The sequence below is a fragment of the Taudactylus pleione genome, unplaced genomic scaffold, assembly GCF_031769625.1.
Source record: "Taudactylus pleione unplaced genomic scaffold, aTauple2 ptg000490l, whole genome shotgun sequence".
NCBI classification, from domain to species: domain Eukaryota; kingdom Metazoa; phylum Chordata; class Amphibia; order Anura; family Myobatrachidae; genus Taudactylus; species Taudactylus pleione.
This window is the reverse complement of record NW_028284892.1, coordinates 136,327-160,818: the sequence shown is the minus strand read 5'-3', so window position 1 is coordinate 160,818 and position 24,492 is coordinate 136,327. Positions and strand designations below refer to the sequence as shown.

General features: G+C 45.3%; 1 protein-coding gene across 2 annotated transcripts in view; it reads left to right on the top strand.

Annotated features, from left to right (window-relative positions):
- Positions 1-18,041, top strand: part of LOC148502560 (CD48 antigen-like) — a 34,545-nt gene extending 16,504 nt beyond the window's left edge. The window contains exons 4-6 of one of the 2 annotated variants that reach the window (XM_088449607.1): positions 6,146-6,397; positions 9,020-9,105; positions 16,595-16,739. In XM_088449607.1, coding sequence (XP_088305733.1) covers positions 6,146-6,397; positions 9,020-9,105; positions 16,595-16,645 — 389 coding nt within the window. In that variant the 3' untranslated portion in view covers positions 16,646-16,739. Of the gene's footprint in view, positions 1-6,145; positions 6,398-9,019; positions 9,106-16,594 lie in introns of both variants that reach the window. The other variant, XM_088449606.1, reaches the window with a different exon arrangement.
- Positions 18,042-24,492: the final 6,451 nt, after the last annotated feature.

Below are 24,492 nucleotides of genomic sequence, written 5' to 3'. Positions count from 1 at the left end.
ACAAAAGTGTGAGCACCCATGTCATTGTCACAATTGAGAAGTATTGAGTGCTGGTCCGAGTGGTTTGTGTGTGTGTGTTTATATAGATACATATATTTATATATATATTCTCTCGGGGCCGTAACTAGGGTAGGTACAACACAGGGTACAGGGCACTGCAGGGCAGGGGGCGCTGTTTGGGCCTGTCAATTTTCCTGTTTATTATAATTCTTACTTTTAGCCTCCTCTTCTTTTACCCCCAGCATCTGCTGGCCTCCCCTATCTCTTCCCTGGCCTTTCCCCATGAGGCCATGGCCCTTTTTCAGGGGCATTATCTTACGTCCCTATTTGAAAAATTAGGGGGTGTGGGCGGCACTGCTCCTTTTGGCACAGGGCTCCAAAATGTCTAGTTACGGCTCTGATATATATATATATATATATATATATAATATATATATGTGTGTTTGTATGTGTATCTATGTCGGCCTCCTGCCTTGGCTCTGCTTTACTACAGCACAGCCGCAGGCTCAGTGTGTCTGTGTTGACACACTAGCTGCGGTGCACACAGTATAGAGGGCGGCAGTAGTGACGGATGGAGGCGTTAGGCAGCTGTGGGGCTGTGCTGTATTATAGACCTCTATCTGCCAACAACTTGTTATCTGGTTTATCCCATATTTCAGGGGCCATAGTCTGTGGCTGTGGTGTCCTCTGTATTTTGTGGTGGCCTTTGGAGTTCTCTGTATTATATGGCACTCACTGCAATGGTTTTTTTTGTAAAGTGTATGGCGGTCACTTATGCTTAGTGTAGTATATCTATCATGATGCCCTGTATTGGAACAAGTATGTATGACCGCCGGACGTGAGCCCGGCGGTTCAAATCCCGACACCGGCAGCCCGATGGGTGAAGATCCCAACAGTGCAGGTAAGTATACTATCTCTACCCCTCTCCCTCCCCTAACCCTCCCTTAGGGGTGCCTAACCCTAACCTCCCTCCCAGTGCCTAAACCTAGCCCCCCTCCCTGCACCCTAATCCTAACCCTCACTTGGGGGTGTCTAACCCTAACCTTCCCCCAGTGCCTAAACCTGACCCTCCCTTCCCCTGGCCCCTAGCCTTCCCCGGGGGGGGTGCCTAGCCCTAAGTTCCCCCGGGAGTCCCTAAACCTAACCCCCCCATCCCCGGCTACGTGTATACTTACCCCCGGCAGAGAACGATTGGTCCAGCGTCCTCTCGGCGTTCCGGCATTGGGACTAACATAGGCGTTGGTAATTTGACGCCCTATGTTAAATCCCTTACCGGGATTACAGTGTTAGGGTTGAGACATCCCCCTGTATTATATGGCACTTACTGCGGTGCTCTCTGTATAATATGACGTCACTGTAATGATCTCTGTATTATCTGTTGGTCACTGAGACGCTCTCTGTTTCATATGGCACTCATTGCAATGTTCTCTGTATTATATGGCACTCACTGCAATGTTCTCTGTATTATATGGAACTCACTGCAATGTTCTCTGTATTATATGGCACTCACTGCAATGTTCTCTGTATTATATGGCACTCACTGCAATGTTCTCTGTATTATATGGCACTCACTGCAATGTTCACTGTATTATATGGCACTCACTGCAATGCTCTTTATGTTATATTGTGGTCACTGCTATGTTCTTTGTAGTGGTCACTTGAATGCTTGGTGTATTATGGCAGGCACCGATGCTCTGTATTGTATGGCAGTCACGATCTTATATGTCAGTCACTGCAATGCTCTATGTATTATATGGCAGTCACGACAATGTTTTCTACATATTATGTTGGTCACTGCAATGCTTTCTATATTATATGGCAGTCACTGTGATGTTCTCTGCATTATATGGAGGTCACTGTGATGTTCTCTGTACTCTATGAGAGTCACTGTCGTGTCCTCTGCATTATATGGAGGTCAATGTGATGTCCTCTGTACTATATGGCAGTCTCTGCAATGTTCTCTGTATTATATGTCAGTAACTGAGATGTTCTCAGTATTATCTGTGACCACTGCGATGCTCTCTATATTATATGGCAGTCACTGCACTGTTATTTGCATTATCTATCTAACTATATATAATATATATATATATATATATATATATATATATTCTCTGTATATTTACACACACCGATGTAGAGGAATCCTTTTGGATAGCTAATAAAATAGATCATGTAACTACTACTGCAGATAAGGATGTAATTGATTTAAGTTTCTTGCCAGAGTGGGGATGCACCAAATCGTCCTCTGTCAAAGTTAACCCTTACTGTCCTGGTCCAGTATTGCCATTGTTTTTTTTTTATTAAAAGGCAACACCTAAGAAGGCAGTTCACTAATTATTTTACTACAGTGGTTACGAATGTGGGATGAAAACGTACATAAATATGGTAATTTGCAGTGAACAATTTTAAGAATTTTTTGTTCTTTTCTTATTAATCTAAATCAGGGCTTGACAAATTTTTCTAAAATCTAGGAGCCAGGATGAAAGTGTAGGAGCCAGACCACAGTCCCCTCAAAAAAAATTACAGGAGTGAGGAGCACAGCTCTGTGTGCTATGCAATTGTTATACACACTATACTAGTCCACAAAATGGTCACAGTTGAATGGATGCAGTAAAATGGAGGCCCCCTCATTGCTCTGCACAGCTCCCCTGCTCCACCCCCCCCCCACCCTCCAGTAATAACACACCACATTTCACATCAAATAATGGTGCCAGAAAGTACAACAAAACCCCCTTCCCATCGTGGTCACACCGTAGACCCTACTACCGGAGAGCTCTATGCAGCCGGAGATAGGAGACAGTAGACAGCCGGGACGTACAGGAAGATCAGCATAGACTGGGACAGACCGCAGGGATCAGAGCAGGCCAAGATGGAGAGGAGTCATCAGCGCAGGCCGGGACGGACAGAGGCACAGCAGTCACCGCAGGCGACACTCAGCACATGCACTCCTGTGCATGATATGAACACCGCAATACTATAGGCACGAATCTCCGCCAGAGTTGATGAGGATCTGCTTTCTCCCTCACTGCAAAATCTAGTAGCCAGGCAGCAAAATCTGGTAGCCATGGCGACCTGGCCCCCGGGATTTGTCGAGCCCTGATCTAAACTATTCTAGGGGGTTAAGAAAAAGCATACCATACAGTTTTCACCATTTTACAAAAAAACCTCCATCAATTTATTTAGGAGCTCCACTATAAAGTGGTTCAAGACAGTTGCCAATGCTGGTCATACCTGCAGCGGCACACAATAGGCCCTTCATGAAGTTCAGCTCCAGGCCCATGCAGACCTTAATCTGGCACTGAATGTGGCACAGGAGACTAGGATACCTAGGTTATGACAATATACATAAGCTAATGGCATGGTGACTGAGATGTCGGTGGACAATCCTGTAAGACCAGCATGTGAAAGCTGTGTAAAGGGCAAGCAAACACGTTGCACCTTTCCCTAGTTTGCATCTAGCGCCCTGTTGCAATCAGTGCATACAGATATGTGTGTGTGTACCAATGGAGGGAGAATCCAGGAGTGGGAAACGTTACTTAATCGCACTCACCGATGATGCTACAAGGATGACACATGTTTACATTCTAAGTCTAAGTTCTGACAGAAGATTTTGGGCCGAGGCAGTACAAACAGCTGATTGCCACAAGAATCGATTGACATGAAATATAAAACCCCAAAAAATGGTTTCCCCCCCCCCACACTTTTATTATTTTGGGTGCAACTGCTGGGGCCACAACACCCAGTAAGTACAGTAATATACGCTGCCTCTCATAAAAACAGGATTCCCTTTAAATATCTAAGTTGAATTATATAAAAGACTTAATATTTTTTTTAAACCATAAAAACATTTTTTGCCACATTTATTATTATTGGGTCGGGTGACGGGGGTCTTAAATTTTATTTATTTTTTAATGTAAAAAAAACTCCTTTTCTGGAGTGTAGCTCACACTTTTATCTGTCAGGTAAGCTTGCAGTCACTTTACTGTCTCTGTCCCTAATATACAATAATAATACACAATATATACTGCACCCTTGTGAAAAACAATTGTAAGTGCAGCTCACTTCAGCAAAGCATACCCTCATTCGCTCTGTCCAGCCAATAGATGCTGCACGCATCCCACCCACTATGGGACACCGCAGCCTATGGGTGGTACACGAGACAGTGCCCCCCCAAAAATTTGGTGGTTGAGCGAGATGATGTGTATCTCTTCTGTGTTGGTGTGCATGTCTGTATCCCATGTGTTATGGGATAGGTTGGGTACACAGAGGGGGGTCCGGCACGACTCATTTGTATTTGGCCCCACAATTTCGGATGGCGGTCCTGGACATCACTACATTAAGAGCTTTTATAAGCAATAAACTTCATTACTTAAATCCTGCTTTACTCATGTGAGATGCCTATACATGCTGGGTTACTGTAATTATAAGGTAAAAGCACACAGGCTAATTCACCCATCAGCAGTTCTGTTTGGGGAAACAGCCTTCATATCTTACATCCAGCGTCATGGACGCAAAACTCGACACAATATTGCTGCAGTTTTCGGCAACTTCAAAGATGCAAAAAAAATCACAATTGCCTCTAATTAAACCATTATGGTGATAGGTGATCCTTTCTCTGTAAGCAGATGGTAGGCATATATCTTATCATAACTTTTCTGCAGGATGCTGATGCCTGATATTCAGTACCATGCTATAACTAGGGGTCTATTTACTAAGCAGTGTTAGGAGACAGAGTGAAAAGTGATAAGGTGCCAGCCAATCAGCTCCTAACTGCCATGTCACAGGCTGTGTTTGAAAAATGACAGTTAGGAGCTGATCGGCTGGTACCTTATCACTTTTCACACTGTCTCCTAACACTGCTTAGTAAATAGACCCCTATATCCAGTGGCGTAACTAGGGCAGGGCGAGCGGGGTTCGTGCCCTGGGCGCCGTTGGACCGGCGGCACGGGGGGGCGCCGCCGGCCACGGTAACGGCCCGCCCACCCTAGATAGCCAGTGTAGCGCCGACCGCAATGAGTGCGGTCAACGCTACACATTTGCACAGGACCGGCGCTAGGCTTCCAGCGCCGGTCCTGTGCTGCACGCCTGAGCCCGTTCCCTCCCCCTGTGCGCTTGCCCAATAGCGCCAGGAGGCGGGCTCAGGCTGTGCATAACACACGCATCGCCGCCAGCACTGGCAGCGATGCGTGTGTTAAACAGCAGCCAATGAGAGTCTGATAGACTCTCAATGACTGCTGCAGTACCCACTGCAAGAGCCGGACTTCCGTCCGGCTCCTGCAGTGGGTAATGGGACTGACGTCATGACGTCAGTCCCATAATGCTGAGCGTGCCAGCCCGGGCAGACTGGAGGGCGGGAGCGGCATCGTGGACAGGAGCAGGAGCAGCGTGGAATCAGGTAAGTATATTTTTATATATATATTTATTTATTTTTAAACCTATCTGCACAACGGGGGAGGGGTTGGCTACTACTGGGGGGGACATCTACTGGGGGTGCCATTGGGAGGACCTCTACTGGGGGGGGCTACTCTACTGGGGACTACTACTTGGGGGGGGGACTACCACTGGGGGCATTCTAAAAGGGGCCTAGTATTACTAGAGGCACTGCACTCGGGGGCCCACTACTGGGGGCAATAATAGGAAGGGCCACTACAGGGACCACTGGATAGGGTGGGGGGGGGTCACTACTGGGAGCCTGCATCAGGGGGACCACTACTGGGGGCACTGCATTATGGGGACTGCTACTGGGGGCACTGCATAAGGGGGAACACTACGTGGGGTACTGCATTTGGGGGGGCCACTACTGGGGGTACTGAGTAAGGGGAACTAATTGGGGGCTGTATAAGAGGGACCACTACTGGGGATACTGTATAAGGGGCACTACTATGGGCCTGCATGAGAGGGACCACAACTGCATACTGGGGGTACTGTATAAGGGGTACTACTGGGGTTAAGGTGCATATGGATAGGAATGTTCAGTTTGAAAATAAAGGGGTGTGTCATATTGACACGCCCCATTTTTAAGTGACCACGCCCATTTTTTTGCCACTCGCGGGGGGTCCCTTTTCAAATTTGCCCTGGGCTCCAAATACCCTAGTTACGCCACTGCCTATATCTGTGACCTCTCCCCGTCCTCTCTCCCCAGCTCCAGTCACCATCACCAACATAACCTGCAGCTCCAGTGATTTGGGGGAGAACACCCTCCATGTTATATTCACCGGGGACCATCCCGTTACAGTCACCTGGAGCAAGGATGGAGGGGATCTACCCAAGGGGCACCGGCTCAGCGATTACAACAAGTCACTCAGCATCCCAAAGCACGCCACCGGGCTATACAGAGTGACTGTCACTAACAATGCCAGCACACGCAGCATGACCTATACCATCCCACCCAGAGGTAAGAGGAGCATCTGACCATAGTGCTTGTGTGAAGAGAACATAAGGCAAAGTGTAATCTGTTACCTGAGCTCTGCTGGACCACAGATGACAGTAGAAGAGCAGCCAATGATGGGAATAGCAATGTTGCTCCAAAGGTTTATGGAGAAAATATCACATATATAGTGGGAGTGTCCTATTAGGATGTGATACTACTAGACTAGTACAAGTGTAATTATATAAACCCCACTATACATAGAGTACAGTATGTGACAGCTGTGTAACTGATCTGTGTGACTCCCTTCTCTCTTACAAGCAGCAGACATCTCCTGAGACCCAGGTAGGTGACCTCTGTATTATCACAGGTGGTTATGTGTTTACTTGTATCATGTGACTACAAGCTATTGTATAATGTTCCATAAAGGCCTATACTAGCAGGCATGCAAGTCTGTTTTCTCATCAGGACAGCCCACACTGGTGCCCACCCCTGCCATGCATGTACCACGTTAGGGATGGACATCAGTGTTTGAAGGTTTAACAGCATCAATATTTTTCTTGTGATGGTGGTGCTTTCACTATTCTATGGCGGCTTCCCGATGGTCGCCTCCATTGAATGGTGTAGAAGCGATGGCCATCCAATGTTAAAATACAATTGAATTCAGCTGTTGAACCTCTAGATCTGCAGCAGATCGCTTTGGGACATCCCCAAGGTCAACCCTGTGGACCCCCTATGGACCCTGAAGTAGAAAACAAGAGATATGGTAAGAACTTACCTTTTGTTATCTCTGTTTCTACGAAGTCCATCGGGTCCACAGGGCGCCCGCCCTGACGCACCTGTTTTCATTTGGGCTGTGTTACTGGTCACCGGTTTCCTGTCTCCTTTTCTGTGAGTATGGTTCTTGAGTGTTCCAGTTTTCTCTCTTTCTTTCCTCCTCCGGCCTTTGGCTACTTACAAACTGAGGTGCCTCTGGCTGTGGGGGCGGGGTTATAGGGAGAGTGGACCCAGTGCATTATGGGAGCTGAAAGCTTTAACTGCGTGGTGCCCAGATTTGGTTCCCCAACCTATACCCCAAGGTCAACCCTGTGAACCCTATGGACTTCGTAGAAACAGAGATAACAAAGGTAAGTTCTTGCCATATCGCTTGTTATTTTGATGCCATGGTTAGTTACCATCACATTGAAAGTTTCGATGGCAGGAGCCCAGCTACCATTTGATGGTGGGCTTCCGATGTCCATACTTGCCGTGGTTTCACCATACTACCTAAGGCGTGTGTCTATAAAGGAGGCATAACCTTGCACCTATTTCCATCACTCTAGAGGTATGCCCAACACTCCCAGAAATGCCGGGTTGCCCCCAGGCTCTCCCCACACTGTGTAGATGCGGTGCTTGGCTATGCCCGGCCTGCAGGCGGGAAAGCAGGACAGTGCCCAATAGACGGGATCTCTAGCTCCGGAGAGCTCTTGTTTGTTTCTGTAATGTAAAGGAGAAAGGGCCTAAAGATTTCTATAGACACAGACATTCTCTCAGCTTCTAGTTGATAATATAATATCGCTGGTATGTACCTAGAAAATTCCCGAGAAGAGCTGTCCTTTGCGACAGAGTTTAATACCCAAAAGTCCCTCTTGTGTCCTTCTGCACATGTGCAGAAAGATGCACACGCCACAGGGGGTGCTGAGAGGTTTCCGATTAGATACCACTCGGGGGTTGTGAAGGGAAGCCCATAGTCTTGTATTAAGTAACACCATCTAAAGAAGGTGATACCCACCGGGTCCTAGCTCCGGAATGTATCGCATTGCAGAGCTTGGTACGTGTGAGAAATGTGGTCAAACCCTTAAAAACAGCATTTTCGGGGGTTTTACCGCATTTTGGCCCTTAGTATCCTGTGTTTGAAAAATGACAGGAGCTGATTGGCTGGTATCATCTCCCTCTATTTGATCTCTCTCCAAGCTTTGAAACATCTCGACCTTAACCCTGCTCAAAAGGCAGCGTCCTGCAATGCTTCACCATGTACTTATCATTCTACGCTACCAGCATGTTTAAAGTTTTATCATGGCCGCAAGGTTAAAATGTTTTAAGTACAAAGGGGTGTATGTACTAAGCCTTGGAGAGAGAGAAAGTGGGCGGAGATAAAGTACCAGCCAATTAGCACCTAACATTTTTCAGACACAGCCTGTAAAGTGACAGTTAGGAGCTGATTGGTTGGTACTTTATCTCCGGCCATGTTTTTTCTCTTCAAGGCTTAGTACATAGAGCCCATAGAAAACATAGAAGTTGACATCAGATAAGTACCTACTGGCCCATCTAGTCTGCCTGTGTTACCTTTTGGTAACCTCAACCTTGTTTGATACTTAGTTTTTCATAAGGATATTCCTATGCCTATCCCAAGCGCTGTTTACATTTTAGTTTGACATCGTGACTGTAGAAAAATGACTACATACTTGACAAATGACCCCATATTCCACTAGTTTTGTACTGGAGAACCCTCTGCCTCACACCTGTGTAATACTGTATGTGGATGTGCATTAAATGTCTGTGGTACAGTATGTATATTTGGTGCAGTTCTTCATTTCTCTTGTTATACAGCAAGCAAGATCTACAACTAAGCTGTGATATATTGACCATTTTATTTTATTGCTTCAACAGGTCCTGCTGAATATTTAAATTTGGCGGTGATAATTGCCATCATCATCTGTACATTTCTGGGTGCAGACCTAGCCTTGTGTTTATTGGTATGTATGTACTGTATCAATTATATCACCTCCTTTCCCTACCATACATTACATAACTCAGGGCATGATTCAGTGGTGAACGCAATGGAGATATTTACGGAGAATGAGCGATTGTTAGGCATACGCATGCGTGAAAGCAGCATTACTCACATGCAGCGATTAAATTGTGCTTGCCCAATGGATTCACTCACAAAGTGAGTGACAGTCGTTTGGGGGAGGTAATGGAGGTGTGGTTACATTAATACAGGCGTGTCAGACCATTTAAACGCTGTTTGATGGACGCGCATAAATTAGCCATGATGATCTCCCTCGCGGTATGAGAGCTCTCGACGTGTCAGGTGAGAGGGGTGGGTACAAGGCAGGTTAGACTTGACCCAGAAGCTGCGTGGTTGACCAATCTGCGTTGATGTTCCCGATGTTTGCACTGTTGCACGTCGTTGGACGGATATGAGAAGGCAGCAGTCGGCGTCCCGATGCTCGGGTAAGCGCTGCAAGAGAGCATATTTCAGCAGCTGCTGTCTATGAGAGATCAGAGAGCAGCTGCGATTGCAGTGGAGTAAATCTCTGAATCAAGCCCTCAGGGGTCTATTTACTAAGCAGTGATAAGGTGCCAGTCAATCAGCTCCCAACTGTCATCTCACAGGCTGTGTGAAAAATTACATTTTATAGCTGACTGGCTGGCACCTTATCACTTTCTTATCACTTTTCACTCTCAGGGTCTCATTTATCCAACGATTTTATCACTCAAAACTAGTGATAAATATGAATGTGTATGATAAATGGTGCTTATCCAATCAGCTCCCAACTGTCAACTGTTAGAAAAATGACAGTTGGGAGCTGATTGGCTGGAGCACCATTTATCATATACAGTGATATTTATCACTAGTTTTGAGCTATAAACTCGTTGATAAATGAGGCTGTTAGTCTGTAAACTACAAACCATTTGGCAATGTGGGGTCTATTTACTAAGTAGTGTTATGAGACAAGTCTGTAATAAGGTGCCAGCCAATCAGCTCCCAACTGTCATTTTTCAAACACAACCTGTGAGATGACAGGAGCTGATTGGCTTGCACCTTATCACTTTCAAATAGACCCCTTTATTTCTTATAGTAGCAACAGCATCATCACACAGAGATTACTGGTCCCTTGGACTACATTATTATAATGTTATTTTGTGTGTGCTATAGTTTCCATGGCACAGTACATACAAAATTACAGCAAAGTTTGACATACCATAGGTACAGGAGCTGTAAGGTGACATACCATAGGTACAGGAGCTGTAAGGTGACATACCATAGGTACAGTAAGTGTAAGGTGACATACCATAGGTACAGGAGATGTAAGGTGACATACCATAGGTACAGGAGCTGTAAGGTGACATACCATAGGTACAGGAGATGTAAGGTGACATACCATAGGTATAAGAACTGTAAGGTGACATTACCATAGGTACAGGAGCTGTAGGGTGACATACCATAGGTACAGGAGATGTAAGGTGACATACCATAGGTACAGTAACTGTAAGGTGACATACCATAGGTACAGGAGCTGTAGGGTGACATACCATAGGTACAGGAGCTGTAAGGTGACATACCATAGGTACAGGAGATGTAAGGTGACATACCATAGGTACAGTAATTGTAAGGTGACATACCATAGGTATAAGAACTGTAAGGTGACATACCATAGGTACAGGAGATGTAAGGTGACATACCATAGGTACAGGAGCTGTAAGGTGACATACCATAGGTACAGGAGCTGTAAGGTGACATACCATAGGTATAAGAACTGTAAGGTGACATTACCATAGGTACAGGAGCTGTAAGGTGACATACCATAGGTACAGTAACTGTAAGGTGACATACCATAGGTACAGGAGATGTAAGGTGACATACCATAGGTACAGTAACTGTAAGGTGACATACCATAGGTACAGTAACTGTAAGGTGACATTACCATAGGTACAGGAGCTGTAGGGTGACATACCATAGGTACAGGAGCTGTAAGGTGACATACCATAGGTACAGGAGATGTAAGGTGACATACCATAGGTACAGTAATTGTAAGGTGACATACCATAGGTATAAGAACTGTAAGGTGACATACCATAGGTACAGGAGATGTAAGGTGACATACCATAGGTACAGGAGCTGTAAGGTGACATACCATAGGTACAGGAGCTGTAAGGTGACATACCATAGGTATAAGAACTGTAAGGTGACATTACCATAGGTACAGGAGCTGTAAGGTGACATACCATAGGTACAGTAACTGTAAGGTGACATACCATAGGTACAGGAGATGTAAGGTGACATACCATAGGTACAGTAACTGTAAGGTGACATACCATAGGTACAGTAACTGTAAGGTGACATTACCATAGGTACAGGAGCTGTAAGGTGACATACCATAGGTACAGTAACTGTAAGGTGACATACCATAGGTACAGTAAGTGTAAGGTGACATACCATAGGTACAGGAGATATAAGGTGACATACCATAGGTACAGGAGATGTAAGGTGACATACCATAGGTACAGTAACTGTAAGGTGACATACCATAGTTACAGTAAGTGTAAGGTGCCATACCATAGGTACAGGAGCTGTAAGGTGACATACCATAGGTACAGGAGCTGTAAGGTGACATACCATAGGTACAGGAGCTGTAAGGTGACATACCATAGGTACAGGCAGGGCCGGTTCTATGGTTACGCATGGTACGCGGCCGCGTAAGGCGCCACGTAGTGAAGGGCGCCGCGGCCGCGACCATGCAGAATTACCGCGGTGCAGACTGTGTCTCTGTGACACAGCTGCACCGCGCGTGTAGCGCTGACCGGACGGAGTTCGGTCAGCGCTACACAGTGCCAAACACACAGCCGCCGGAGCCGGCAACTGTGTGTTTGTTTCAGCAGCTGATGAGAGTCTGTCAGACTCTCATCGGCTGCTGTAGCTCCCACTGCGAGAGCCATCTTCCGGCTCCCGCAGTGGGTAATGGGAGAGACGTCGTCATGACGACGTCTCTCCCATAATGCAAAGCGGCCCTGGAGAATGGTCGGGAGTAGCGGATATCGGCGGCGGGAGCAGGAGCGGGGGGTTCAGGTAAGTGTTTTTGTTTTGTTTTGTTTTTTATAACGTGTGTCTCTACTGGGGGGGCTACAAGGGGAGATTACTACTGGGGGCACTTGAAGGGGGGATTACTACTGGGGGCACTTGAAGGGGGGGATTACTACTGGGGGCACTTGAAGGGGGGGATTACTACTGGGGGCACTTGAAGGGGGGGATTACTACTGGGGGCACTTGAAGGGGGATTACTACTGGGGGTACTTGAAGGGGGATTACAGGGGGCACTAGAAGGAAGGATTAGTACTGGGGCACTTGAAGGGGGATTACTACTGGGGGCACTTGAAGGGGGGGATTACTACTGGGGGCACAGGAAGGGGGGATTACTACTGGGGGTACTTGAAGGGATTACTACTGGGAGAACTTGAAGGGGGATTACTACTGGGGGCACTTGAAGGGGGATTACTACTGGGGGCACTTGAAGGGGGGGATTACTACTGGGGGCACAGGAAGGGGGGATTACTACTGGGGGCACTTGAAGGGGGGGATTACTACTGGGGGCACAGGAAGGGGGGATTACTACTGGGGCACTTGGAGGGGGATTACTACTGGGGGTACTTGAAGGGATTACTACTGGGAGAACTTGAAGGGGGATTACTACTGGGGGTACTTGAAGGGATTACTACTGGGAGAACTTGAAGGGGGATTACTACTGGGGGCACTTGAAGGGGGATTACTACTGGGGGCACTTGAAGGGGGGGATTACTACTGGGGGCACAGGAAGGGGGGATTACTACTGGGGGCACTTGAAGGGGGGGATTACTACTGGGGGCACAGGAAGGGGGGATTACTACTGGGGGTACTTGAAGGGGGGATTACTACTGGGGGAACTTGAAGGGGGGGATTACTACTGGGGGCACTTGAAGGGGGGATTACTACTGGGGGCACTTGAAGGGGGGGATTACTACTGGGGCACTTGAAGGGGGATTACTACTGGGGGCACTGTATAAGCTTACTAATGGGGGCACAAGGGGCACTGCACAGGGGGGACCACTACCGCGGGCACTGCATAGGGGGGGCGCCAAAAAACCTACTCGCTTACCAAAAAATTTGGGCTAGGGCCGGCCCTGGGTACATACAGGAGCTGTAAGGTGACATACCATAGGTACAGGAGATGTAAGGTGACATACCATAGGTACAGTAAGTGTAAGGTGACATACCATAGGTACAGTAACTGTAAGGTGACATACCATAGGTATAAGAACTGTAAGGTGACATACCATAGGTACAGGAGCTGTAGGGTGACATACCATAGGTACAGGAGCTGTAAGGTAACATACCATAGATATAAGAGCTGTAAGGTGACATACCATAGGTACAGGAGCTGTAAGGTGACATACCATAGGTACAGGAGATGTAAGGTGACATACCATAGGTACAGTAAGTGTAAGGTGACATACCATAGGTATAAGAACTGTAAGGTGACATACCATAGGTACAGTAAGTGTAAGGTGACATACCATAGGTACAGGAGCTGTAAGGTGACATACCATAGATATAAGAGCTGTAAGGTGACATACCATAGGTACAGTAACTGTAAGGTGACATACCATAGGTACAGGAGCTGTAAGGTGACATACCATAGGTACAGGAGCTGTAAAGTGACATACCATAGGTACAGGAGCTGTAAGGTGACATACCATAGGTACAGTAACTGTATGGTGACTAGTGCCGGATTAAGGGGGGGGTGACAGAGGCGGTCGTCCCTGGGCCCCCAGGCACGGAGGGGCCCCCACTAGCAGAGTCAGACAGGCTCTCATTGGCTGCTGCACAACGGAGGGAGCCAGCTGGAGCTCACTCATGAGCTCCGCCTTCCGGCTCCCCCCAGCAGCATGTTATGGGAGAGACGTCATGACACTGACGTCTCTCCCATACTGAAGGAGAAGAGCCGGGATCCGGGGCTGACTGCAGCGGGCGCGCCAGGAGCGGCGATTCAGGTAAGGTGTGATTTTTTTTTTGGCGTGTGTGTGTAAGTGGGCTGCTAAAGAGGGCACTGTATAGGGGGGGTGCGCTTCATGGGGGCACTGGGGGGGCGGCGCTACTAGGGTCAGTGTATAGGGCGACTACTACTGGGGGCACTACTACTGGGGGCAATGCATAGGGGGGGACTACTACTGGGGCCCCTATATAAGGGGCACTGCATTGGTGGGGACCACTACTGGGTCTGGGGGCACTATATAAGGGACACAACTGGGGGACTGTATAGGGGAACCACTACTGGGGGCATTATATAAGGGACAATGCATAGGGGGTACCACTATTGGGTCTGGGGCACTATATATGGACCACTACTGGGGGCATTATATAAGGGGCACTGCATTGGGGGGGACCACTACTGGGTCTGGGGGCAATATATAAGGGACACTACTGGCGGACTCTATAGGGGGACCACTACTGGGGGCATTATATAAGGGGCACTGCATAGGGGGGGACCGCTACTGGCTGCACTGCATAAGGGCTATTACTACAGGTGGCACTGCATATGGGGGACTACTACAGTGGGCACTGCATATGGGGGACCATTACTGGGGGCACTGCTACTGGGGACATTGCATAAGGGGCACTACTACAGAGGTGAATAAAAAGAAAAAAAAATGTTCCTAGGGTGACGAGAAACTGTGGTATATAGGGGTCCCCACAAGTTTGTTGCCCAGGGGCCCCCACAGACCTTAATCCGGCCCTGATGGTGACATACCATAGGTACAGGAGCTGTAAGGTGACATACCATAGGTAGAGTAAGTGTAAGGTGACATACCATAGGTACAGGAGCTGTATGGTGACATACCATAGGTACAGTATGTGTAAGGTGACATACCATAGGTACAGTATGTGTAAGGTGACATACCATAGGTACAGTAACTGTATGGTGACATACCATAGGTACAGTAACTGTATGGTGACATACCATAGGTATAAGAGCTGTATGGTGACATGCCATAGGTACAGGAGCTGTATGGTGACATGCCATAGGTACAGGAGCTGTATGGTGACATGCCATAGGTACAGGAGCTGTAAGGTGACATACCATAGGTATAAGAGCTGTATGGTGTCATACCATAGGTACAGGAGCTGTAAGGTGACATACCATAGGTACAGGAGCTGTAAGATGACATTCCAGAGGTACAGGAGCTGTATGGTGACATACCATAGGTACAGGAGCTGTAAGGTGACATACCATAGGTACAGGAGCTGTAAGGTGACATTCCATAGGTACAGGAGCTGTATGGTGACATACCATAGGTACAAGAGCTGTATGGTGACATACCATAGGTACAAGAGCTGTAAGGTGACATACCATAGGTACAGGAGCTGTATGGTGACATACCATAGGTACAGGAGATGTAAGGTGACATACCATAGGTACAGGAGCTGTAAGGTGACATACCATAGGTACAGGAGCTGTATGGTGACATACCATAGGTATAAGAGCTGTATGGTGACATACCATAGGTATAAGAGCTGTAAGGTGACATTCCTTAAGAACAACATAGCGATATTCTAGATAAAACACGCAGAAGGCATGATGGGTAAGCAGAGGTGAGTTACAGAGAGGGGAAGGCAGCTCAGCACTTAATAAATCTGTATCCCATGAAGAGTGAGAACAGTCTGAATCGCTGGAAGGAACCAGGAGACAAGGCGCATTAGAAGCTAGGAGAGAGCTGGGTATGAACATGAGGAAGAAGGGCCCTGCCCGTGAGAACTAACAGTAGATGTGGACATTAAGAGGGTGAACTATAATGGGTGCAGGGTGTGCGGGGAACACAGGCCCCTGAGTCCAGGGGGGCTCCGCACTGCACCCATAATGTTACTTACCTCTCCGGAGTCCCACGGCGGTGTGGGGGTCCAAGGCTGTAAAACGACTGGAAAATGGCCACGGCAGCCATTTACCCCGTCGTTTGCGCATATGCAGTAAAGGGAAAATGGCCGCTGTGGCCATTTTCCCGGTGACCTGTACATACACTATAGACTCTTGGCACACTCTAGTGCCCAGAGTCTATAACTCCGGCGCTGGCCGCGCATAGCTCAGTGCGCTGCCGGCCGCCCGGAGGAGAGGAGAGGGCCCGTGTTGGAGACTGCACACGGGCCCCCTCCTCTCTAGAAATGCCCCTGTGTGTGTGGTTTAAGCTTTTCAATTTGTCAGCACAAGATGTTGCCAATAAAAGGCTCCCATATCAACTGCAGCAATATGGCTGACACAAACATGGCTGACTTTACTTCTGTGGCTCTCTACAGCAGTTACATTGCCCTCAATGTCTGCCCCCTACAGAGAAGCATCAATTGGCATCCCTAATCTAGTACATGTGCGAGTGATGGACATAGTTTTTTAGTCTGAGATGTTATTGTGTTTTTTTTCTTTTTGTTGGTTCCAGATACTCTCCATCAGAAGATGGATACCGACTATTGCCCCCTGGCGACACTGATGCCAGCAAATATGGCTGTACCGAAGAAGGGGGTGCCCGAGTCTTTTTGCATGGTGGAGCTGATGATGGTGGCGCTGCAGAAGAAACGCACATTACTGTGAACAAGCCAGAGGTTCCCAAAGCTTGCCATTACAGTCCAGGATTTAAGGATATCTATTGTAATTGTAACACCCATAGCGGGTATAAAAAGATGGAGGAATAAATAGTTCACCTTTGTTATATACTTTATGTAGAAGAAAAATATATATTTTTACATTAAACTGAGGTGAAATAGTGAGTGTGTGCATATATATAATTTATTAGAACCAATTATTTGGGTTAAGTTAAGGGTCCTTGTTAGAATGGGGTTAATGGGGTACTGAGTATGTATAAAGGCTTAATAAATGTGTGTTTAATCAATTTGGTTGATTATAGTATATAAGAAAAATAAATTGATGTAATTGTATGTACATATATTATGTTATCTGTAAAAAGGTAAAACATGGTCTAAACTACCGGGGTAAAACTCTGAAAAATTTTGCTATTTGGAGTTTAGTACATAGGGGTCAGATCGTAGTCCTCATTGATAATAATGGAGGCTGCAATCTGCAGTGCTAATTAGCACTTTGTTGGAGGATTCTGTGAAATCTCCTACAATGTGCTATTAGTACATAGGAACAATTCATAAACTTATGCAGAAACTGCAGTTTCTACATAATTTTATGTAAAAACCAGCTTGATACATAGGCTCCTAAGACTCATTTGTAACCGCTATAACTTCATGAGTCCCATAGGAAGAAAAAAAAAGAAACAAGTAAGTGATATTTTTATAGGTACATACATTAAAAGATGCTGGAGTTACAGCTGGTAATAGCAGCTGCGGGATTGTTTCCTACATTTAGTGGCAGAACCTGCGGGATACAGGATACTTTTTATGATGCGTAGCCTCTTTCAAAAAACAAAGACAGAGTTGCAATGGATTAAAGAGCAAATACAGGAGTAATGGTGCATACACACGGTCAGACTTGCTAGATCAACGATGAACGATGTGACCAACGATTTCATGAACGATTTCTGACAGTTAAAATGAATGAAATCGTCCAAATCTCAGTCAATGTCAGATCTCGTTATCTGATATGCGGGAACGCGCATCGTTCGTCGATGCATGCCCTACATGTCAAAGATATGAACGATTTTTACAATCGTTATCGTTCATATCGGATAAGAAATCTGACCGAGTGTATGCACCATAAGAGACACACCTGAGTATAACTTGAATACATTCTTGGAATATTTAAATATATAAAACACTGATTGTTCCTCAACCTATTTCTTCTATCCCTGGAACCAGCACTCAGGAGAGTATACATTTTGAAGTTTCTCTAGGATTTAAGTTGAAATAAATCCTGTTTGGTTACTTACCTGACTGTTGTCTTACTTGGCGCATACAAGAAGGGAAGAAAAAAACATAAGTATTTGCATAACAGGTAATAACATTACAACATAACACAGTAACCATTAAGTGGGTTTTACCCAAGCAGACCCGCTCTCTAAACCGCTCTAGTACACAGCTTTGGTGGAGGCACTGAACCTAGTTGCTCTGGGGTGGAAACCTGGTTATACTATGCTTGAGTCCAAATGGTTAAATCCAATTAACTAAGGTGCTAATTAAGTCACCTGGATATCCTTAAAACCTGGACTGCAATGGAGGTGTTTGAAAGCCTCCTGTCTAGACACTTCTGAAAATATTTTACCTGCCTCCCCCTCATCCTCATCATCTATTGCACAGGTTCTCAAACTTGGTCCTGAGGACCCCAAACAGTGCATGTTTTCCAGGTCTCTCCACAGAATCACAAGTAAAATAATTAGCTCCACCTGTGGATTTTCTTTATTTATGGAAGCAAAAAACACCATATATAGATTAACAAGACATAAGTATAAAGATCCAGCATAGGTAAGGAGAACAATGCTTACAGTGTAATACAATGAACACATTTCAGCACAGACCTATGGGCCTTTCCATTATACAAGTGATCATATGGCCCAAGATTTATATAAGCAAAACTTAAATATAAATCTATATTGAAGACACAATGAAGGATGAAATAAATGAATAAATCATAACTAAAAAGAAAGAGTATGTCCGGTGCTCACCCACCGGGCAGTGTTATAGGGAGGATCACCGAAAAAAATTCTAGTCTCATACCGCTGGGTCAGACGCATGCTATGGTATATCTGGGTTTGCGTTGACGTTGGCAGGGTTGCAATAAAACCTTCCCAAGTGTCAAAGAAAAAAAAGGGGCCCTCTTCTTTTCATTTTCAAACATTGTCTCGACCCAATCCATTCGGAAAATAAAGGTAAATTTTTCCCTATACAATTGAAGGTATTAGGGGTTGGGGCGTATACAATCCTGTAAAATTGTCTTTTTTGCAGCAGGGCTTATAGCGAGTAATAATTTCCTACCACCCGGGGTAAGTCTCTGTCCCCTTGAGAAGATACCCAGAATGGCCCACAATGGCACATAGCGCTCGCGAGCGGGTCTGAATCAGGCGCTGAGTTTGAGAACCACTGATCTATTGGGAATCTGGCTTGTATGGCTGTTGACAGGAGTTGTGCTGTGAATATTTATAAGTATGATTTTATTTTATTTTATTTTTTTTTTTTTAAAATAAAACTGCATTGTCAGGACGCACATCATCTTGTTTTTTTTTTTTTTTTTTAATAAATTCTTTATTTAAATTTTTCATATCAAAACAATTGAAAGTTTCCAGCAAAAATATTTTGACCAATACAAAAACAATCACAATAGATAATATAATATCTTATATTAGAAAAAGATAGAAACTTTAAATTTCTTAAACTTATCCATCAGAATACTGAAAACACACAACAGAAAAGGGGTGAATCAAAGGGAGAGAGGGGGAAGGAAAAAAGGGGGGGTACAAAAGATGCACGAATAGTAGCAAGTTACAGATAGGGCACTGAGCACTTTCAAAAATAATGGCAGAATGAAATAGCAGAAAAAATCTAAAAAATAAATAATAATAATATTAAGATCAGCAAGTAGAGATACTTCAGGAGGATATGCAGCCTGTATCTCGCGGAATCAAACCTTTATACGAGGGGAAGAGTTTAAAATCTAGCCAGCTAAACCACCGTGCAGTGAAATCAGGTTGTCTCTCCGGGGCCGTATAAAAAACATTGTCCATGTACATATAGAAATCTAATCTGCGACACCAGTCCCAGATAGTAGGTGGTTGAGGGGATCGCCAATGAAGCGGAACTACTGCTCTGGCTGCATTGTTCATATGTTTTAGGAGGGACTTCTTATATCTAGATAAAGGAATGGTTGTATGAGAGAGTAACCAAAAATCGGGGTTTGCAGGGGCCGGATAACCAAGAATCTCCGATGCCAAGGCTATAACTCCGGTCCAAAATGGTGTAATCAACGGACAATCCCACCAAATATGGAACATTGTACCTTTTTCTCTTCCACACCTCCAGCAGAGAGGCGACACCCCAGGAGAATACTTCTGGATAATAGCTGGGCAGCGGTACCACCTCGTCAGAACCTTGTATTGAGTTTCTATGACCTCCAGACTAGTGGAACATGCACTAACAAACTGAAATACCTTATTTCAATTAATCTGAATATCTTTAGTTGCCATATCCTTATCCCAAGCACTTTGAAAGGATGTCCCTTCAGGAAGAGAAATAGCTAAAAGAATTTGGTAAATAGAAGAGATTACATGTTGAGGAGTGGCATCGCTCGCACAGATAGATTCAAAGGAAGTTAAGGATCTCCCTAAATTATCCATTTCACCCAGAGAGAAAGCAAAATGGCGCGTTTGTAGGTAAAACCAGTGGTCTTGCCTAGATAAGCCAGCTTCCTTGGACAATGTGTCAAAGGACGTGAATATACCTCCAGAAACCCAGCCACCTAGTCTACTTAAACCAAAAGCAGACCATTTAGATGCCATATATCTCGATACACCAGGGCTAAAAAGAGGATTGTATATTATAGGGGTAAGGGGGGACACCACCGAGGACACATCAGACTTTAACCTCAGATTTCTCCATAATGTCAAAGTAGGCCCTACAGTTGGGTGATCTGTACATGGCAGTTTGGAGCACCATGGAGCAATATCCAAATGTAGGTTGGTAGAGGCTGATTCTATAGCAACCTACTGCTTCTCCCGTGAATTCCGATACCAATCTACAACTCTATGAAGGATAGTAGCCTGGTGGTAAGCTGAAATCATGGGAAGCTGTCTACCCCCTTTTAATTTGTGCCGGAACAAGACCTGATGTTTAAATCTCGGCTTCCGGCCACTACACACAAAATTCCGAATAACATTGTGAACTATTGATCGATATCGAGCAGGAAGTCTAATAGGTACCGTTTGAAACAAATATAGTAATCTAGGAAGTATATTAATCTTCACTACATTCATTTTACCTAACCAGGAGAGTTTCTGCATATGCCATTGTGAAATATCTGAGCGGATCTTCTTCAAAAGGGGGACATGGTTCAAAGTACATAATCTAGATAAATTGCGGGGTATCAGTATGCCTAGATATTTCAGGTGGTCAGGATGCCATGTGAAAGGGAACGAGGCCTAGAGTGTCGAAACAGTCTCAACAGAGGCGTTAATATTCAGTGCCATGGACTTAGTGTAGTTAATTTTAAAATTTGAGAGACGGCTAAAGCGGTCAAATTCCACCATGAGATTTGGCAGAGACGTAACCGGATTCGTTATGAATGCTAACAAATCATCTGCAAACAGAGCCAAACGGAATTCCTGAGAGCCCACTGTTAAACCAGTTATATTTGGATTAGCTCTAATCGCCCTCGCTAAAGCCTCCATACAGAGCACAAAAATTAAGGACGAGAGAGGGCATCCCTGTCTTATGCCGTTAGTGATGTGTATAGCATCAGATAGAACCCCATTAGCCCTCACCTGTGCCGAGGGTGCCCTATACAACGAGAGAATTTTGTGGAGGAACGTATCCCCCAGATCCAATTTCTTTAATACTGCTGACATGAAGCCCCAGTCCACCCGATCAAAGGCCTTCTCCGCGTCCGTGGAAAGAAGCATCAGAGAAGCACCACTGTTTGTCGCATAAGTTATTAAGTCTAAAACCTTAGTGGTGTTATCTTTAGCCTCCCTCCCCGGGACAAAGCCGACCTGATCGGAATGGATTATATTCGGTAACCACTGTTTAAGGCGGTTATCTATAAGTTTTGCATGTAGTTTAATATCCACATTGAGGAGAGAGATAGGTCTATAACTTTCAGGTAAGCACGGGTCTTTACCTTCTTTAGGTATAACTGATATATGGGCACTCAGGGACTGGGCAGAAAAAGGTGTTAGGTCTGAGGCTGCATTACAGGCCCGTAGAAGAAGGGGGAGCAGCCTATCCTGAAATGCCTTGTAATATGTGATGGGAAACCCATCTGGTCCTGGGCTTTTCCCATTGGGTGTTGTTTTTAGGGCCACAGATAGCTCAACCTCTGTGAAAGGTAGATCCAGAGCCTGAACCATGTCCTCTGGAAGGGCGGGGAACTTTATATCATGTAAGTACATTTGAACCTCTGACTCATGTCGCAAGGTTTCAGGACCCGAACGGGATCGAGTCAGATTATAAAGGCTGGAGTAATAAGCCTGAAATATTTTTGCAATCTCTGAGTCAGAGGAACAAAGAGCACCCGAAGGATTTTTTAGTTTCTGTATATAGGTCTGAGACCTCTGTGCCCGGAGGGCCCTTGCCAGCATCTTCCCAGGCTTGTTCCCCCACTGATAGTATTTGTGTCTACAGCATCTAAACGCTTTCCTGACTCCTTCTGACAATAGAGTGTTAAGCACCTCCCTCGCTTTTTGCAATTCCACATATACATCTGGGGTCAATGCAGTTTTATGGGTCTGTTCCAAAGTTCTGATCTTAGACAGCAGCATATTTCTACATTCAACTTTCTGTTTTTTAAGGAAAGAGCCCAATTGAATATACTTCCCCCTAATGAAGCATTTATGGGCCTCCCATATTGTCACTGGTGAAACATCACCAGTCACGTTGGATGATATGTATTGATCAATAGCTTCCAATAACTGTGTTCTACAGTTAACATCGCTAAGGAGCTGCTCATTAATCATCCAACGCCAGTGACGAGGTGGAGGGAGGTGCAATCGCAATGACAGAGTAATGGGGGCATGATCTGAGTCCGTGATCTGGCCTATAACAGCATTGACTAATAGCTCAAGATTAGAGTGATGGACAATAAAATAGTCGATACGAGAGTACGAACTATGAGAGGGAGAGTAAAACGTAAAATTCCTCTCAGATGGGTGAAGTAACCTCCAGGAATCCACTAGCTGAAACTCATGAAGAATTGCCCTTAAATTATGAACCTCTTTAAGGGATGATCTAGGGGCCCCAGAAGAAGAATCTAAATGGAGATCTAATACCCAGTTAAAGTCACCCCCGATAACCAAAACACCTTCCAAATAGGTCTCAATGGTTTCTAAGGACTCTCTCTTTATGGCTTAAACTGTGACTGCCCTTAGCCAAAAGTCCATCAACAATGTGCAAAAGAGGAAGAGGGAAAATGAAAGGGAAGAAACATGAGGAAAAAAGACAAGACAAACAAGAGAACAAATACAACAACATAAAAAACAGGAAGCTCAGAGTACTGAGCATAATCAGTATATATCTAAAACAAATATTTAAGCTAAATGAGATCTCTGCCTTAGAAGCCGTGACAAGCCCAAAAGGGGTCACAGTCAACATATATACAGTAGAGCAGGGGGAACTAAAGGGTAATAGTGCACATGACACCAAAATATAAAACACATTTCAAATAAATGTTATTGCCTAAATTAAACAGATGTAACTAAATTATGCATATATGTAAATATTACCTGTGAGGATATCAGACATATCATTTGGGTTTACGAAATTGGAAATAATCATAAATAAACTGAGGCTGACCTCAGCTTAACTGCAGTATTAATATCAGTGAAAACAGAAAATATAAACCACAACAATAATAAATGTACCGCCACAAAGAGCAGATCAATTGGCATATAGCAGACATGGAGGCCAAGTTCAGGTTACTGCCGTAGCATCAGCATCAGGTGTGCGGCGTGTTCTGCGTCTAGAATTGTTGACCTTCTGCCAGACTTCTGCCCTAGCACCGGTAGGAATGGACATCATCGGGGGTTCTAACCAGTTTGGCAAGGAGATTGCTGGTAATCTCAAAGCAGAGCAGAACTGTGGCACATCCTCATAGTCCCTGAGTATACATAAGGCACCTTCATGCACAACCTGAACACTGAGGGGAAATCCCCATCTAAACCTGATGTTCCGTTTCCTCAGTTCATCCAAAAGAGGTCGAAGCAGTCGTCTCTGTTGAAGAGTGTGCCAGGATAAGTCCTGAAAGATCTGAATCGAATGGCAATCAAACTCTATCTTCTCAGACAGACGAGCCTTTTTAAGAATCTCCTCTTTAATCGTATAATGATGAAGGCGGCATATAATATCCCTTGGCTTTTCCGAGGGCAAGCCTCTAGGACGTAGTGCCCAATGAGCCTGGTCGAACCTAATTTGGGAATCTGGGGCTGCCATCAGTAACTCATTAAAGACCTTGGTCAGGACTTCAGTCAGACCCTGTTGAGGGATGTCTTCCGGGACACCTCTAATTCGAAGATTATTCCTGCACCCCCTATTATCAATATCATCCAACTGGCGTTGCATGTCCATCAATAATCTGGATTGCTGGTGGTAGGTAGTACTTAAGTCCACAAATTTAGTATCCACCTCCTCTTTATGGTTTTCCAGCATCTCAACACGGTCAGCCACTTGCGTAAGA